Here is a 17,092-nt window from a genome sequence, read left to right as displayed (position 1 = left end):
AGGATGATGGCGTAGATTCCCTGTGGAGAGCTAGTCGCATTGGTCGCATCCCCCTCCAGATGTTCTACACGTCGGCCGAGGCGCGTCTGGTCACGTGCGTGTAAACAAAGGGGGGCGGAACGGCAAGCCCTAACCCGACTTATGCTAGTCCCGAATAGGCCTAGTGGCCACACACACAATATCCCGTGCTTTAGCGAATCTTTCTCATCTTCGACGTCTATCCGCTAACACGCCAATCTTTTCAACCCCAGCTCGACACCCGCTTCCTCGTCGACCCGAACACATCGCAACCATGGCGACCGAGTTGACCGTCCAGTCCGAGCGCGCTTTCCAGAAGCAGCCTCACATCTTCCTGAACTCGAAGACCAAGGCCAAGAGCAAGAAGTCTGGCCAGGGTCGGCGTTGGTACAAGGATGTCGGTCTGGGTTTTCGTACCCCTAAGACCGCCATCGAGGGCACCTACATCGGTATGCGATCTGCGATTAATTACCTCTCCGGGAGCGACGAGGTCGACGAATTTCGGTTTTCGGTCTTTTTCGACGGATACGGGCGCCTCATGGAATAGGGTTGGGAATCGAGGCCGCATCTGCGCGATAAGAACATGACGAAGTCAATATTTCAATCTGCGAAATCTCTACAAGAGTTCTCCGTTCCAGCCGCCTGTTATCCAACCTCGAAAAAGACCAACAACCAGATTCAAAACCTCTGAGCCACCGGTCCACAAAACTCGAATCAACCGCTAACATTCCGACAGACAAGAAGTGCCCCTTCACCGGTCTGGTCTCCATCCGTGGCCGTATCCTGACTGGCCGCGTTGTCTCGACCAAGATGCACCGTACTATTATCATTCGCCGCGAATATCTGCACTTTTGCCCTAAGTACAAGCGATACGAGAAGCGTCACAAGAACCTGGCTGCTCACGTCTCCCCCGCTTTCCGTGTTGAGGAGGGTGACTGGGTTACCGTTGGCCAGTGCCGTCCCCTGAGCAAGACTGTACGTTCAAATTTCCGAGACTTCTTCCTTATATGCAGTTCTACTGTGGTGTCGACTTGCTCTCTAGATTCGTCTGGACACGCAGCCGTCTAACCACATGCGCAACGTTTATGAGTTGAATCTGACTTTAGTTTGCTTGCAGGTCCGCTTCAACACCCTGCGTGTCCTGCCCCGCACCGGCAAGGCCGTCAAGGCTTTCAGCAAGTTCTAAGCGATGGAGTCACTGGGTGCTCGGAAAGGACAATTCGGCGAAGGAAGCGGCTAAACTGGAGATAAAGGAATTTCTTGAACGGGCGTCGGGATGGTTTACGAGTTTCCATGTCCCAGATACCTTGCTGAAGAATGTGTATCTACACAAAAAGCAAAATATTTCATCGATTCTCCTGCCATGGAAACCGTACGCCCGCCCTAGGGCGATTGGCTCTGCCAAAATCATCGGGGCGGATTTGTCTTGAATGCATCATTTCCCCCTTAGTTCATCTGCTCTTCTAAGCCGCTGTCAACTGATTCGATAGGAGGAATCGATATTTCTGTTTCTGCCAGTTGCGGTTGTACATTTGTAGTTGATGTTGAGATTATCTCACATTGATCCTCATGGTCTCAAATCGTAATTTCCGCGAGCTCTTTCGACATTGGACCGACTTGATACTGATCGATCTTTCCTTCACGCTAACAGCATCAATGTCCCCTAGTATCCACCTTCAGGGTATTGAATCACTGACTGCCGAGTTCGAATTTCTTAAAATACGCCCGTCGTGCTAACTGATTGTCCAACGCAGGAATGACTACGCGAGGCTGGGTTGGCGTATCAATCAACCCTTCATCGTCCGTCGGCCAATCGTCCCCCATTTCAGTATCATCTTCGTTCGATTGGTTCTGTGTGTTTGTTTGTTGTAGCGGAATACCAATCGGTATAGGAGTCATTTGTGCCCAAGCCAGGACCCTGTCGTGTTGTCCACTACTCGGGGTAGTCAGAGGCGCATGTCGTCTCCACCCCTCGGAGCAAGTGGTCGACCCATCATGCACTGAAAAGCAACCCTCATCGGGGGTGTCGTGACGGGGACAGCGCGCTTCAGAGGACTCGTCTGAGCCTCGACTATTTTCTTCGACAGATGTCTCCCGCGAGCCGTCATTCGTGGGCGGCGGCGGGAGATACTCGGGCGTATCCGATCCAGCTCTCAGGGTCTGGGTAGGCTGCAGGAGTCTTGCATCGTTCAAAGTGATCTGGGTTTCTGTATTGTCAGCCGCAGAAAATTGAGGCTGGTCAGGTAGCTTTTTGGTCCAGGATTCCCAGAATCCGCGGGCCACAATGTCCCTATATGGTTCTGGTACTCCTAGGGATTCTGCAAGCCGCTTTAGGGTCTGGCCGTGCACTTCAATTGAGCTGATTCTTCTCTTTAGCTCGTTGTGAAGCTTGGGGTTGCAGCGAAAGTTGCTTTCAATCAGGGGTAATTGAAGGAATCGGTGTATGTCGTCGTTAGCTGCCGCAACTTCCTTCAGCGAGGCTATTGTAAAGGTAGCCACAATTGCTGGAGTCGGAACCCGGCCCCAGATCAAGAATTCTCCATAACCCCTCCAGCCCATTGTTGCCGTTCCGGTCAGGGGTACAAGTGACTGCGCCTTGTATACCGGCGTGTCCAGCTTTCCGGTATCTATCACGCTGACCATTGCCCCCTCGGGACTGTGGAGAGATCGGTGGACCGGCGCCAATGGGAGGGTAAATGCGGAGATGAAAGGAGTTGGGACTTTCTCCTTTCGAACATGAGAGCAAAAATGCTTCAGGAATTCTGAAACGTGGAGTTGTTCTGGGCGCATAAACCTCGCCTCTGTGGAGGCAAACTGCCCAGCTAAGAAAATGCTTCGGGAATTTACGCCCTGTGAGCTAAAATTCGACCACCTGTAGAGCACCAGGGGCAGCTCTTCATGGTGACAGAACCCAGGCATGTTTTCCAACGAGGTCAGGAGAGCCTGGCCTGTTGGATACTGCTGGGTGAGCATCGCCTCCGGAAGGATCGTCTGGGTCGGTGGCGGTGTGCCATCTTGTTGGCACCAGATGCACACCTTTCCATAACTCGTCACGAGGCACTCGGATTGGTCAAATGGCTGTTTGTCAGCGAAGCTTGGCGGAGCGAGCGTGGACTCGTGGGCAGGCGACATGTCCACGGCTTCCGGGCTGCTATGGTTCTGTGGGAGAACAGATGAGGATTGGTCCTAATCACTGAACATGGGGCCACCGAGGCAGGTCTTACCGAGATGAGCACAGATTCGAGGAACTCCTCGAACCTCTCGTCAATATTGACGTTGTTTAGATCGGACGTGTCGATATCGTCCTTGTCCTTTGAGACGAGACTAATGCCGAGTTGCCAGGCCATCGCTTCAATGCTGTTAATTATTGAGCTCCAATCCGCATCAGGACGAAATTCTGTCTCTCTGTGAACATGGATCCACACAGGACTTCCGGATCTCTTCAGCCAAGTCCACTGCGCGTGGAGGACCCTGTAGGACGGATTGTCAAGGCCGAATCCACATTTGACAAGATCATCTCTGAACATTTCACAGAAAATTTGTTCAAATGCTCCTTCGTCACACACAAAAAATCGATACAGACAACACAGCACTTGTCGCTTGACACAGTCCCACCGGATCTTCGGCCTCTTGCTGGTGCCAGATTGCCCCATTTCGACTGGGCTGAATGAGAGGAAACGACTTGGATAAGATCTGGCAAGAAAAATGTCAGAAGACTTCCAAGGAGAGAGGGTCACCGAAAAAGATTTCAGAAGGGAGTTTGAAGGAGAGGCTAGAAGAGACAGTTGGAGGAGGGAAGGTTGATCAGACGAAGACGAGACTTGGGTGGAAGAAAGGGAACGCTGGGTTCTTCTCATCTCTCGGTCTTGTCCGACCAGGATCGAGATCTTTCAGTAACTCCGACTCAGACACTGCAAGAATAGCGCATCTTAGTCATTTCATCTTTGCATGGGATTGAGTCTTTTCGTCTCAAATATGCGAGGTTGATTCGATGTATATATTATGTTATCACTTGAAGAGGTCGTCGCAACTCTACACCATCTGAACAGTATACACTAGGATTTCACCATTTTGCAGAGATTGATACACCAGTACCTACAAAAAATCCCATCAATCAACATACCCTGCATAGTTGTATGCAAGACTGATGTACCTAGCATACTCCATCGTTTGCCAGTCACAGCGCCTCTTGCTTGTCTGCACTATACCCGATCGGGCACCCAACAACTGCGAAGCTCCGCCGCCCCGACCTGACGACCTGACAGTGACCCTTGGCTTCACTCCTTTCGTCCAGACACCCCCGGTATCTTTATCCATAGCCTGACATCGCTATTAATTCCTGTGCAGGACCGCCCTGATTGTCAATCGCCAATCCGGTTGTTCCGATTCCCTTCGTCTTCCTCCCCTTGGACAGCGTCGTCATTGCTCCCCTCTCAGGCTCCCGCTATGGCCCAATGAGCAATTCCACAGCGATCGGTGATGATTGAGGATCCACACGGGTATTTCGAAGGCATACACTCCTGAAGCGGGCTCTTCAGTCTCCCCCTGACATCTGACTGCCCACTCTGTGTTGCTCCTTTCAAACTTAATCGATCCCAGCTGAGGGAGCGGGCCGCGACCCCAGTTCCGAAGACATGACTGGCTTTGAGAAGTCGGTCAAGGGGGCCACCAAGCTCAAGGTGAGCTTCGGTGATACACTGCTGGCTGATGGATATGCTAATCGTCGCATGCGCATAGCTCGCGGCCCCTAAATCCAAATACGTTGAAACCATCCTAGTGGCAACGCATACCGGTGAGGCGGGTGTTGCTGAAGTTTTTCGAACCCTTCAGCACCGACTGCGCGATTCAGCATGGACAATTGTCTTTAAAGCGCTTATTATCGTCCATCTCATGATTCGAGAAGGCCAACAGGATGCGGCGCTGTCATACCTCTCCGACAATCCGAAGAAGATCGCACCCAGCAATTTCTCTGAAGGTGAGACTCGTGGCTGGAACACCGCGAGAATCCAACCCACTGATCATTTGCGCAGCACAATCGCAGGGACATAATATCCGGCGCTATGCCGAGTATCTCATTGCTCGCGCAAAAGCATTCGATGCCACAAAGACAGATTACGTGCGAAGCGGACCGGGGCGCCTCAAGCGCTTAAGCGTGGATAAGGGGCTCTTGAGAGAGACGGAATTTGTACAGAAGCAGATTCGGGCATTGCTGCGATGCGACGTGGGTTACCTCCACGGTTCTGATTCCGCTTTTATACTGACGGACCTCTAAGATGTTGACGGATGAGCCTGAGAACGAGATCAGCTTGACCGCATTTCGCCTTCTTACTCTCGACCTCCTCACCTTGTATTCAGTCATGAACGAGGGCACAATCAACGTCTTGGGTAGGGTTCCTAACTTCGAATCGAGCCATGACAGCAGCTAACAACGGCCCCTAACAGAGCATTATTTTGAAATGTCAAGGCCGGATAGTGAACGCGCTTTGGCAATCTACAAAACTTTCACAAGACAGACGGAGGAAGTGGTACAGTTCCTTGGAGTTGCGAGACACTTCCAGTCTGCCACCCGTTTGGAAATCCCAAAACTCAAGCACGCTTCTACAGATTTGGCTCGCCTTCTCGAAGACGACCTGAATGACCCGGATTTTGACCTTCGTCGACGAGAGTACTTGGCGCAGAAAGGGGTGAAGAAAGAAGGGCGCGCCCCGCCCGCTCTCGCAGCTCCGTCTGCCCGCTCTGATCCAAAACCCACGTCGAGCTTACCTACGCAGCCTGTACAGCAGAAACCGCCGCCTTCAGATCTCATTGACTTCTTTGAGTCCATCGAGCAGAACCAGCAGCCAATGGGCCAGCAGGTCCCAGCGCAGTACCAACAGACGGGCTTCCAGCAACAACAGCAGCAAGCATTTTATCCCCAGCAGACGGGGTTCCCGCAGCAGCAGCCTCAGATGACAGGATTCGGTCAAACATACCCATACAGCGGAGCTCTCCCACAGCAAAACACTGGCAACCCATTCGGACAGCCGCAAGCCCAGCCGCTCCAGCCTACTCCAACTGGTGCTGGGTTTGGAGGATACACGCCGCAGCCACAGTCATATGGATATCAAACACAACTAGCACCAATCCCGCAGAATGGAGTTGCCTCATTCCCCCAGCAGCAACCGATGCCGAACCAGCCGCAGCAAGAGCAGCAGCAAACACCCACCAATCCATTCCGGCAATCGATGATGTTCAACACACCCACTGGGAATGCCGCACCCCCAGCCGCTCCACTGGCGCGGCAAAACACGAACCCATTTGCCAAGCGTCTCTCCACCGCACCTCAGTCCAACTATGGGGCCCCCGAACAAATTCCCCAGGTTCCGCAAATCCCCCCCATGCCTCAAACCCAACCATCACCACAGCCACTCCAACCTCAACGTACAGGTACCAATCCGTTTGCTCGAAGCTCGTCGGTGCCGCCACAGAACATGCAGCCTGCAGCTGCTCCTCTTCGGCCCAACCCCACTGGAAGCACTAATCCCTTCCGCCAAAGCCAATTCATCAACCAACAAACCGGGCAAGGGTGGCAAAGTAGTGGGCAGCATGGTACTATGGGTGGGTTAGAACAGCTGGAGACGGTTCCCATTTTCCCGCGACCGGGCATGACTTAGGGTCTCCAGTGCTTGAGAAAAGACAATTGATGAGGGTATCTGCCTTCATTGCGTTGCGCTTTGATTCCTCCTTTTCTTGTTATATTCAAATTCTTTTTATCCCCTTCCTCAAAGCGGGCGCTTTCGCCATCAAGTCAGCATGAACTCATCATGCATATGATATGGCAATTTTTTCAGTTTGCGACCTGCTATAAGGCCGCAGATCCGAGGCATGCAACGCCTGCATTAGTTCCCGCAAACCAGCATAGCAATGACAGAATCGAAGTATATGGACGGTAGCAATGGCCATATCATCTAACAGTAGTCTTTTACACATAAGAATAACTGTGATCGACTCTCTTCGTCGTCTGACGTGATATTCGACGCACGCGGAGCCCAGGCTTTGCATGCCGAACCTGCCAATGCGATCGATGTAAGGCTGAATGGCCCCAGCGGTTGAAAAAGCCACACGCGTGGATTTTCGTCACTCATCGGTACCTCGGCAGGGGCCAAAACCTAAGAAAAACAAGCTCCGCCTGGTTGCAGAAAATTCCCCGGCGTAGAAGTACTTGGGTACTTTGGATCTAGAATTATCTTATCGGGTCTATCTGCCTTGGCATGCGGCTGTTGAAACCGTGCGATACGAAGTACGAAAATCGGGAGAAAATCCTTTTCAGATTTTGTAATCCATATAGGGGCGGGGTTCTCCCTGAGCCTTTTTCTTCCACTGCAGACGGGCTTGTTCAACGTTGGAATTGTACTGCGTTCTTCATTGGTCCCGTGCTGGATAGCGCACCCGCCGTCCATTGTCCGTCCGCTGCTCCTTGTCAAGCAGTCTGGCCGTGCCGCACACGTAGCGAGGCGCCACCTAACGCACGCCCACCGCCCTTATATAATTATGCTTCATTAACTATTCAAACTCGGGGATCACTCTAAGATACGCCCGGGAGATTGGGACCGCCAAGGCAATTTCGAATCGGGAGAGCTGGGATCAGACGCGGTGGCGCCGTCGACTTCAGTCGCTACCTCCACCTACGTGAAGGTATACCAGGCCCCAACGGGCGTCAGCCTCCCCCAATCGCTTGTATAAATCAGGTTGCGAACAGTCCTCCCGTAAAGTTTTAGGGGTTCGCGGCGCCGAATTGCTTTCATCTTCGGTTTCCTCCCTGGTGGCCTTTCTGATTTCCCTCCCCGCCAGAACTCACTCCAACCGGGCGCAGCCTCGCATCCCGCTAGCGACCTTAGCGGGGGCCCATCATTCGCCATTGCCATGATAGACTTGAAGAATCCCTTTTCCTCAGGCCATCAAGTATATCCGGCCGACGCGGACACCTTCATTTCTACCCCGCCGGTCCCCCCTCGAGGGCTGCTTCGAAGCTCGCCTGTCCCCCCTTTTGATCTACTCATCCTCTCCCTAATTTGCTCTTTCCACCCGGTCGCCTTCTTCCCTCCTTGTCTCCACTGGAGCTTCGGATAGAGTTCGCATCATGGCCAAGCAACCTTCTCCGGAGGGTTACGGACAGGGCTACGAGCAGACCTTGCCCGTCCTCTCTCGGCCTCCCGCGACGACGTCCTGGACGGCAACTGATCCAACCCCTCACTCGGGTGCTTATCACGTCGCTCCGCATCCCACGACGCTTGCGCCGGGACTTCCATCCACCAGTACAGCGGTGCAGCGTCCGGATTCGAAAGTAGCTCCTCTCACTCCAGCCATGAGCACCGCGGGGACAGAGCGCAATGCCTCTTCCAAGGTCCGCAAACCGCGCAAGGCGGCCAATTCCTCGGCGGGGAAATCGACGCTGTTTTGGGTGAATTCCGATCCCCAGACCGCATCGACGGGGACGAAGGAGGAGACATTGAAGCGCATTCGATCGCATGTCATGTCAGAGCATAATCGCAAAAAACGGTTGGAGAGTACCAAGAAGTACAAACCCAAGACCTGGAAGAATCTGGCCTTCCAGCCGCCAGAAACCATTCCCGGTGCCATGGGCCCGCCGCGCCCTCCCGTATCCTCGTCTTCGTCATCTTCCTCGCCAGACAGCCGCCGGAGCTCCTATGCAATTGACCAGAGTGACATTAAGCAGGAATTGGTCCCTGTGGCCACCACCACTGCTATGGGGTATCATTCGGCGGTGTTGGCAGAGGCATGGGATGGCCGGTTTGACGATACGTTCGATGAGGTGGTTGGATATGCTTCCAGGCCAGCAGCTCCATCTGTGTGGGCATATGTGGGATCGGGGGCACACGATCCATTTAATACTGGACATACCCAAATGACAGATCGCATGATGCGACATCTGCAAAATTGTCAGTGACTGCCCAATCGGAATATAGAAACGCATGCTAACCCGGCGAACCACAGTCCTGTGGGATTTGACACAGGAGGCGCATCCATTGCAGGTGCGGTATAAACCAAAGCTGCAGGCTCACTGGGCGACTCTCATCCAGCGGGACCCGGCCATTCTCCATGCCACGATCTGCATGTCAACGTCTAATGCGGCCATGCAACGCGGTGAGCTGCCTATTCGGGACCCAAACCAGCACCGTAGCGCGCTCGTGTTGGATACATTTCATCACCGTGGTGAGACCATTCGTTTGGTCAACGAAGGGTTATCAGACCCAGTCAAAGCTGCCAGTGACGAATTGATCGCGGCTGTCTCCACTCTATTAACGATCGAAGTAAGTGTGTAGCACACCAACAATGGGACGAGCGTGCAACTCATCAGTCACAGATTGCGTCGGGAAATCCAGACTATTTAAAGATTCACCTAGCAGGCTTGCGCCAAATGATCGGACTGCGCAAAAACTTCGCCGACGTCCCTCCGGATATTCGTTTCCAAATCTCATGGTCAGTACTTTGGAGCCTTTTGGGATCCACCACGACTATGATTGCTAATTCTCGAGACAGGACTGATATCCGAGTCGCTTGCATGGCAATGACCAAGCCCATCTTCGCCTTCGTCCGGTCTCTACGACCCGCAGGGTTCTCTCTGCTTCCACCCACTGACGACGTCGCACTCATGGCTACTCGTCTGGTACCGTTGATGAAAATTCCCGGCATCTTCGACGATGCCTTCGCCCAGACCATTTACGATCTCCTCGAACTCTCGTGGTATGCCGAATGGATCAAGGGCAGCACAGGCTACAAAGAATTCGACGACGACACGGAGGACTACTTCAATTTTGAGGTGTTGTACGTCGAGTACTCGCTCCATGCCGGCCGGTACACGCCGATCGGTCAAGTCAAGAACGAACACTCTATCGAAGGCTGCTGCCGTCTGGCCTGTCTGTGCTTCCACAATAGCGCCATCTGGACCTTCTACCCTATGCTCGCCCCGCTACTCCCAAAGCCCATCCTCACCCTCCGCGCCGCCCTCGAGGCCACAATCCCGACCGGCCTGTTTGGTCTTTGCCGTGACCTGTTGATCTGGTTATTATTCATGGGTGCAATCTGCAGCCAGGCGATGCCCTCAGAGCGTGCCTATTTCGTGTCTGAACTCGTAGATGCTGCCCGTCTGCACGGCGTCAACTCCTGGCAGGAAGCTCGTTCCATCCTGCAGGGCTTCTTCTACACTGATCGCGTTCACCTACCTATGCTCCGCCAGGTCTGGCATGAGGTCCAGATGCAGGTGGAACCCATTGCGTGATTTTTCTCTACTCACCCATGGGCGATCCTTGCCCTCCCCTTATCTATAATGTAATTACATAGCTCCGCTTCTATGTGAATGTATGCTACGCGCATGGGGTCTCGGTATATACAATGTATCGAAGCCAGCCCAATTAATGATGACTTTTGAATGGTGCCAGAATCCCAGCCATAAATCCAGCTTGAGCAACCTTACTCAGTCCTAGAAGACGGAAACAACTCCCCGGAACATATTACACTGCCCTAGTCGTCTGTCTACTGGCGTGAGCATAGACCACACCTGGGCGCTCCCCCTTGCGCCGAACAAAAGCCGAGCCTCTACGCTATAGTAGAACCTCTTCAAGAAGGACACTTTCCAAGCAAATAATCCCACCGGAATGTCACATTATTAGCGCAAGTGTTATACTGCCAAACTCTGTGGAGGACGCAATTACCAAGAGCAGGATGGAAATCCAAGTATCTCCCGACGCAAACCACAGCCACCTCCTGAACACCGAGCGACCCCCGATCTCCAACCGGGTAGATGTCGGCGCTAACTTGGACTGATAAAGGGCGCTTCAGCGGCCCGAGCAAGCCCACAAGCTAAATAAGAGGTCCTATGTACATGATTGCCTAACCCTTGCTCTTATCTACAGTTTCATTCTCAAGGTGCTCTTCCTGTTCCTGGGCACATTCATGCACAGAAGACCCTCCCTTCAGAGCCTCGATAGAGTCCTCGGGTTTGCCGTACCTCAATCTAAGCAACAGTATGTACTAGTTAGTACTGCTTTGACTTATCGTCGAGGGAGTCTTGGTTACAAAGTTCTTTGCTACACAGAGTGAGAAGAACAAGGCTATCTGAGCTGTGGCTACATCTCAATGGTCCTCTTTCTATCTTTCAACTGGTCATCCTCATCGAGCATTTCCGCATTGCATCACTCCACGAGGAACAGGACCAGAATCTCGGAACAATGACCTGCCCTGGCTTACTTGATGTTTTGCAGAACCCAGTCACACAGCTGAATCAAAAATGTCACGGCCAGACACACCGACCAAGCACGCAAACTACACCAGAACGACTCCACTCATTATCATAACGTCAATCGATTATTACTCAACTGAATCAGACAAGGAGACTAGGTACAACAAGGAAACTCGGAGACCCGAACCGGGTCCCCTATTATATATACCCACGTTCTGCAGAGAAACTACAGCTTCCACGCGAACACGAATGATTTTGTGCAACTGCGTGTCGCCAGAGAAATAACCCGACGACCATTCGAAAAATCAGAGAACGCGCACAGTCCCAGGCCACCGACAAGGAAGGATCTCCTTCGATTCGACACAGCACCGCACCAGCCTGTCATCGACAACGACTCAACGCCTCGAGAGAAAGCCAGCACAGGGCGCGAGAGAACGTCCTCCCCTCTTGCAGCCAGTATGGTACGGTCGCGCGGGGTATCAGAACAGCATTATAAACGCGACAAGTTTCGCCTTTTCACATCCCCGGCGTGGTGAAGACAGTTCACGCCAGCTCCCGGTCGGTCTTGTTGCGACGGCTTCTCCCGGTCGGCGACCAGGGGAAATGGGCAACGGGGATGATGAAGAAGCTGTTGCTGGTGTCGGCAATACCAGCCAGAGCGTTGTACCAGGCCGCGAAAGCAGCCATGAGACCAAAGAAGCCACCTGCCTTCTGGATGTTGGGTTGGGCCGAGTGGTGGTCTCCCTGCAGGTAGGCAATTCCCAGCAGCAGGAAAGTCAGGTCCAGGAAGAAGAAAAGCAGAAAGAAGGCAACGGTTGACTTGAGGGTGCAGAAGAGCAGAATGGTGGTGAAGATGAACCAGCCCTGATGGGAGATGTCAGCACGAGGCGTTTTCCTTGTGGGAACTGTGTTTGCGCGACACGGGTTTTAGACTATCAGGGAACACTTACCATCAGAAAAATACCCATCGAGCTGTTGAATGACTGGGATTTCAGGCCACCCAGTTCTTCCACGATCTCAAACCCACCTGGAGTCAGAACGATGGCGAAGGCGATCCAGAATCCCCCGTACGAAGACAACGCAGTAGCACCAAAGGTGTTACCCACAGCCATTTCCCTGTACAGGCATAAATGATCAGCACTTGCGACTCGCGACTTGTCAGCAGCAATTGATGCAGGACATACCACATCCCAGCCAGCAGCTGTACCAGACCGCCATAGCCAAAGGCCAGACCGACGACAATGTTGGGCGCGGTCAGATCCTGAGCGCCCATGTTGATGGCGCTCAGCACGAAGGTGGTGAGGGCGAAAGCGCACAGGCCCAGAGGAGCCGGGTTACCGAACTTGCGGTCCGCGACGGACTTGTATAGACCGGGCTGGAACTCACCACCGAAGGGGCGCAGGCTGGCCTCAGCGGTGTTGACCTGGGCCAGAGGGCCGTAGCCGAAGCGTGCGGCGGCGCGGGCGACGTCGTGTTCCTCGGCCGACATCTGCGGGTAGACAGTGGTGCCGTTGTCGGAGTTGGAGGCCTGGGGCACAGGACCGACATCCTTCTCCAGGGCGCCGTTGTTGGTAGTCTCAGTCGCAGACATGATGAATCACTGGTGCTCAAGACGAGGTTCAGAGTTCAGGGTCACAAACCGAGGGAGCAAAAATCAGGTGCGTCGACAAAAAGAATATACCCAGGTCGCTGGATAATACAATAACAAAACCTCAATTGATATAACACAGTTATAAGAGAGGACAAGAGGAATAGAAGGCGAAGAGAGGTGATCCAAACGCGGGCCAATCAGCACTGCTAAGGCAGATTTGATATAGATGGGGGAACGAGAGAAGAGCCAGCGGGGGGAGGCGCAACCGGGGCTAATATAGCTTTTGGATGTTCGGCTCTCTCACCCTCTCACAGGACCGCCGACTGCAGTCTGCAGACCGCAAGCTTTGGCAAATACGCTAGGACCAAAAGTCAAGCTTGCCTTGCGGGCCAAGGGTCGCAGCAGCATGCCTCGGATGAAAAAGATTCAGAGCCGTTGGGGGACGAAGGGAACAAAGTGGAGTCGACGACTTACCCGCTTTCTCGTTCAATAAATCGCAATGATGTGCAGCTGCAGGGAGTCCCACCCAACACTAACAGAGGTTAATTGGAGAAAAAAAAAGGAGAAAGGGAAAACTGGGACTGTGTGAGACTTGGGGAACCCCGGCGACATTTATCCATGATTATGCGGAACACGACGGAGGGCTGGTTCCCTCCGCGGCTGCTGCAACTTTGCTGCATTTTCTGGGGGAATCGTCAGCATCTAGAATGCGCGCCGAGCCCGCCATCTCCCATGGGGGGGAGAGGAGGGTCGAACCCCGGATACCTGGGATACGTACGAGAGATGCATGGGGGCGCACGGAGGTAAGGAAGCTGCGAGCAAAGTCATTGGCCGCACAGTCTGGGGAAAGTAGTGGGGCAGCGAGGGAGAGTGAGTCATGACCGTCACGGAACCGAGTTTCCCCTTCTTTCGCAGGGTTGGAGCCCGCATCAGCTGGTATTCGTACGGTAATTTCCACGCCTGGCAAGTGGGACCTCTCTTCCTCTTTTCTCCTGCTCGGTCTTGCTGGTACCACGGTAATCCCCCTCCCCGGCTGCTACGACGTGAACATATTGAGTTTCTATGCACTCCAGAAGGCGGGCATCGGAAACCTCGGATGGTTTCCTAGTTCGTGGCAAACTGGTTCCTGCGATCCTCGGTGGGGAGTGCTTGTTGCTCCATCAAGCGGAGTCTCCAGTCGACTGCGTCACGCCTCAAGCGCATTCCGTGCTGACTTATGTGCACGCCGTGCTCAGTACCCGATTACCAATCTTAATATTGAGCTGCAAACTAACTGATCCCCCGGTTATTATGGGTCTTGGCAGAATAAGCGGACGATGATGCAGCAATGGATCGTTGCCCACCGCTGAAGACTACCCTGGCACTGGCCCGACCTTCCTCGTTGCCGTGCTGGATCTAATGCTCGCCAGTGGGCAGACGGCACTAGGAGTGAGCCCCTGTTTTGGAGGCCTCGTCGAGCCCAGAGGAACACAACAGTGGAGCCTACTCAAAACCATGCCCAAAATTCAACCACCTCCCACACCGTGTGGAGACCTCAACGTCTCGGCCCATCTGGACGTCGCCGCGCGAGTCCATCCTCATTAGACGCCCGCTCGCACCGGCTGCCGTGCTTGTCTCCGTTGCAGCCACGGCCGACATTTGATTTTGATGTGCCGCGACACACTTTCAGGCTGGTCGGCGCGGGTCGTGTCGTGTCGTACAAAAGTACAAAAGGTACCGGCTGCACCGACCACACCCCGCCAGACGGTGACGGGCCTGGTCGCGAGCGTGCTGGAATTGGACGATCGGCGTGCACTGCACGAATGCCCACTCGGGGATGGACTAACTCGCTGCGTTCTCTATTGTGGTGACACGCAGTCTGCTGGTGGTTGCTAGAGCTACATGCTGCGACACGACCAGACGCGCCTCTGGTGGGACCCTACTCGGCCAACCTCCACCACTATACGAAGAAAATTCTGACTATGGAGTTCAGGTATACAGTACTGAGTGTATGGTGCCCAGCCTCGTCTGAGGCTAAACACGAACCCACTTAATTAGGTGTGATACTAACCGTCTAGGTCCCTTCGCAGTGGAAGCAGTGTTGTTGCAGTCTCAGCGCTTCGCACTCAGGCCGTGTCAGGTCAAAGGGCCTATTGTTTGGACTCCGACGGCTCGTGTACCAGATCGACTCGCCCCATGCGAGGGGTCAACTGACTTCTAAGCTCCGTGGCCGAGCTGATATGACAGGTGTCTCTCATCAATCATGGCCGACACAAGCTTGTTCAAAATGGCAACGGGAAGAAAATAGAACGGATGGACATCAACCATCCCGTGTGTGAGGCCAGTGCAGCCCGCCTACGCAGTAATGACTGATAGTCCTGGAAATCGACAATAATAGCGCCAGCTGCTCATTCCAAGGATGCAATTTCTACCGATCGTAACCATGACAAGAACTAGTCGAACCGAGGGGCAGAAGTGGCCTGCGCAACCACAATCTGCGGCGTCCAACCAGCCCGTCCACTCGCGGTCTGCAGGTGCTCCAATGCCTATGATTGACGGAGTTATATGACCGTTTCCTGCAGCCAGGATGTGTTGCACCCGATTAGTGCTGGCAGTACATAGTAAGCTGTCCTAGCATCATGATCAAATTGTTATGGAATTGTTGATCGTCAGCAGTACGAGTGGGCCCGGGCGGTCGCATGAGCATCGCTGGCGGAAATAATAGTCTACATAGATCCAGATTTCATGCCAATAATAGTATGGCTGCAAGCCATCGATGCCCAGTTAGTACGGAGCAAGCCATAAGCCATTATGGCTTGCGAATCCGCGAGGATCCGGGCGTGGCATTCATCTTCGAGTTGGCAATTATTAGTGGTGGTCTTATGTGAGATACTTCCAGAGTTGCCGTCGATCACGATTGTCTTTTTCGCTTGAGGGTATACTATTCTCCACTGGAGGGCTGACTCGTTTAGTCTTCCACTCCACAATTCCATTTCACGATCTCACTTCACGCGTATGGCAAAGGAGTCACCACGTCACTCGTTCCATCTTGTGGGGCCACGCAATACCGGAATCCCCATATGCGGTGATATACACTTTCAAGGTCCAATAATCGATTGCAGCATCAGCGAATCCTCAGTCCAGCGTAAACCGCCACTTCCGATCCAAAAAGGAGCTGATCTGGGGAAGCCTTCATGGTCAACCCAATCTTCGACCGCCAAGTTCCCCGGCCCATCCAACCGAGAGTGGTTGGCACTCAGTGACCCTGAATCCACAAACTCCATTCCCCATTTTCCTGGCAAGCAGGGTTCCAGCGCCGTGTATTCCATTCCCCCGGCCTGTACTGAGCCTTACCACGGCCTTCAGCAGTACATCGTCACATCAGCAAAATGTAGGATTGCGGGGGAAGCTCTCACAACCCGCCAGGCAGATCGATTGGCGGGATGCAGTGGCCGATCTCTAGCGCTTGGGCCGATTCCTGGCCTTCTACCTGACTACCGAACCCATGCATCGACCTGTTATGCTCAATGCAGAGCGCACGCCTAGAGCGAGACTGATTTCCCCACACGTCGCTCATCTGACCCCGATCCCCATGCGGGGGATCGGCCCATGCGAACAGAATTACACCCCGGCACGAATGAACCTGCATTCAAACAGAATCAATCATTCAGTCTCTCGCGAGCAAACCAGAGTCGCCAGCGTCTGGCACATCCGGACCAAACGACGTCATCGGCGTCTATAGCGCGCAGATCGCGTGCCGTGTCCGGCATCGGGTGCCGGATATCTAAGCACCCGTCGGCTAAGGGGTATTCATTTTTGAGTCCATAGATGGAGTCCATCTTCTGAAGATGTGCCATCGATCTTGCTCCACCAGGATCCATCTCACGGTTCTACGTCAGTTGTTTGTGTTAATGCGAATTTCTTGCCGAGGTCGCCGCGTTCGGCTCGGTGGAGCGGAACGATGACACCAGAATGGCCTCATCGATGCTCGGGGCCCACCAGATTTGGGGATTCCCTTGTTGGTCCACAAATCTCGGTCTCGGTTCGACCCCGCTGGGGGAATTGCGCAGGAGATTGGGGCTGTGGGCGTTGTGCAGAATCGCGACAGGTCTGTCTACACTGGAAGTGGACGTATACAAACCGCCGGAAAAGATAAATCAGAACGGAGGACGACACCGCTTGCAGTCCGAAAAATAGAGAGATGCATGGGCAATGCGTTGTAAATCGGTGAATCCGCTCGACGCCCGCTCGGGGTGCTCACCTCG

The 17,092-nt window shown here is 53.6% G+C and overlaps 5 protein-coding genes across 5 annotated transcripts; 3 read left to right on the top strand and 2 right to left on the bottom strand.

Annotated features, from left to right (window-relative positions):
- Window positions 1-292: 292 nt before the first annotated feature.
- N7459_008811 (40S ribosomal uS17 domain-containing protein) lies at window positions 293-1,204 on the top strand (the record flags this gene model as incomplete). The annotated part of the gene is made up of 3 exons (XM_056947979.1): window positions 293-467; window positions 755-993; window positions 1,061-1,204. 3 exons carry the CDS (start codon window positions 293-295, stop codon window positions 1,202-1,204), a joined length of 558 nt encoding a protein of 185 aa, XP_056797489.1.
- Window positions 1,205-1,707: 503 nt separating this feature from the next.
- On the bottom strand, window positions 1,708-3,671 carry N7459_008810 (uncharacterized protein; the record flags this gene model as incomplete). Its single annotated transcript, XM_056947978.1, has 2 exons — window positions 1,708-3,177; window positions 3,243-3,671. 2 exons carry the CDS (start codon window positions 3,669-3,671, stop codon window positions 1,708-1,710), a joined length of 1,899 nt encoding a protein of 632 aa, XP_056797488.1.
- Window positions 3,672-4,652: 981 nt separating this feature from the next.
- On the top strand, window positions 4,653-6,671 carry N7459_008809 (ENTH domain protein; the record flags this gene model as incomplete). The annotated part of the gene is made up of 5 exons (XM_056947977.1): window positions 4,653-4,697; window positions 4,756-4,993; window positions 5,049-5,239; window positions 5,292-5,403; window positions 5,461-6,671. The coding sequence occupies 5 exons, from the start codon at window positions 4,653-4,655 to the stop codon at window positions 6,669-6,671; spliced, it is 1,797 nt and encodes a 598-aa protein (XP_056797487.1).
- Window positions 6,672-8,137: 1,466 nt separating this feature from the next.
- Window positions 8,138-10,297, top strand: N7459_008808 (uncharacterized protein; the record flags this gene model as incomplete). Its single annotated transcript, XM_056947976.1, has 4 exons — window positions 8,138-8,957; window positions 9,013-9,329; window positions 9,383-9,498; window positions 9,559-10,297. 4 exons carry the CDS (start codon window positions 8,138-8,140, stop codon window positions 10,295-10,297), a joined length of 1,992 nt encoding a protein of 663 aa, XP_056797486.1.
- Window positions 10,298-11,800: 1,503 nt separating this feature from the next.
- On the bottom strand, window positions 11,801-12,848 carry N7459_008807 (acetate uptake transporter family protein; the record flags this gene model as incomplete). The annotated part of the gene is made up of 3 exons (XM_056947975.1): window positions 11,801-12,121; window positions 12,208-12,373; window positions 12,442-12,848. The coding sequence occupies 3 exons, from the start codon at window positions 12,846-12,848 to the stop codon at window positions 11,801-11,803; spliced, it is 894 nt and encodes a 297-aa protein (XP_056797485.1).
- Window positions 12,849-17,092: the final 4,244 nt, after the last annotated feature.

Source organism: Penicillium hispanicum (assembly GCF_028827665.1).
Source record: "Penicillium hispanicum strain IBT 35686 chromosome Unknown utg000007l_segment0_segment0, whole genome shotgun sequence".
Lineage (NCBI taxonomy): Eukaryota > Fungi > Ascomycota > Eurotiomycetes > Eurotiales > Aspergillaceae > Penicillium > Penicillium hispanicum.
Note: the sequence above shows the minus strand (reverse complement) of the source record. Positions and strands in the feature narration are given on the sequence as shown.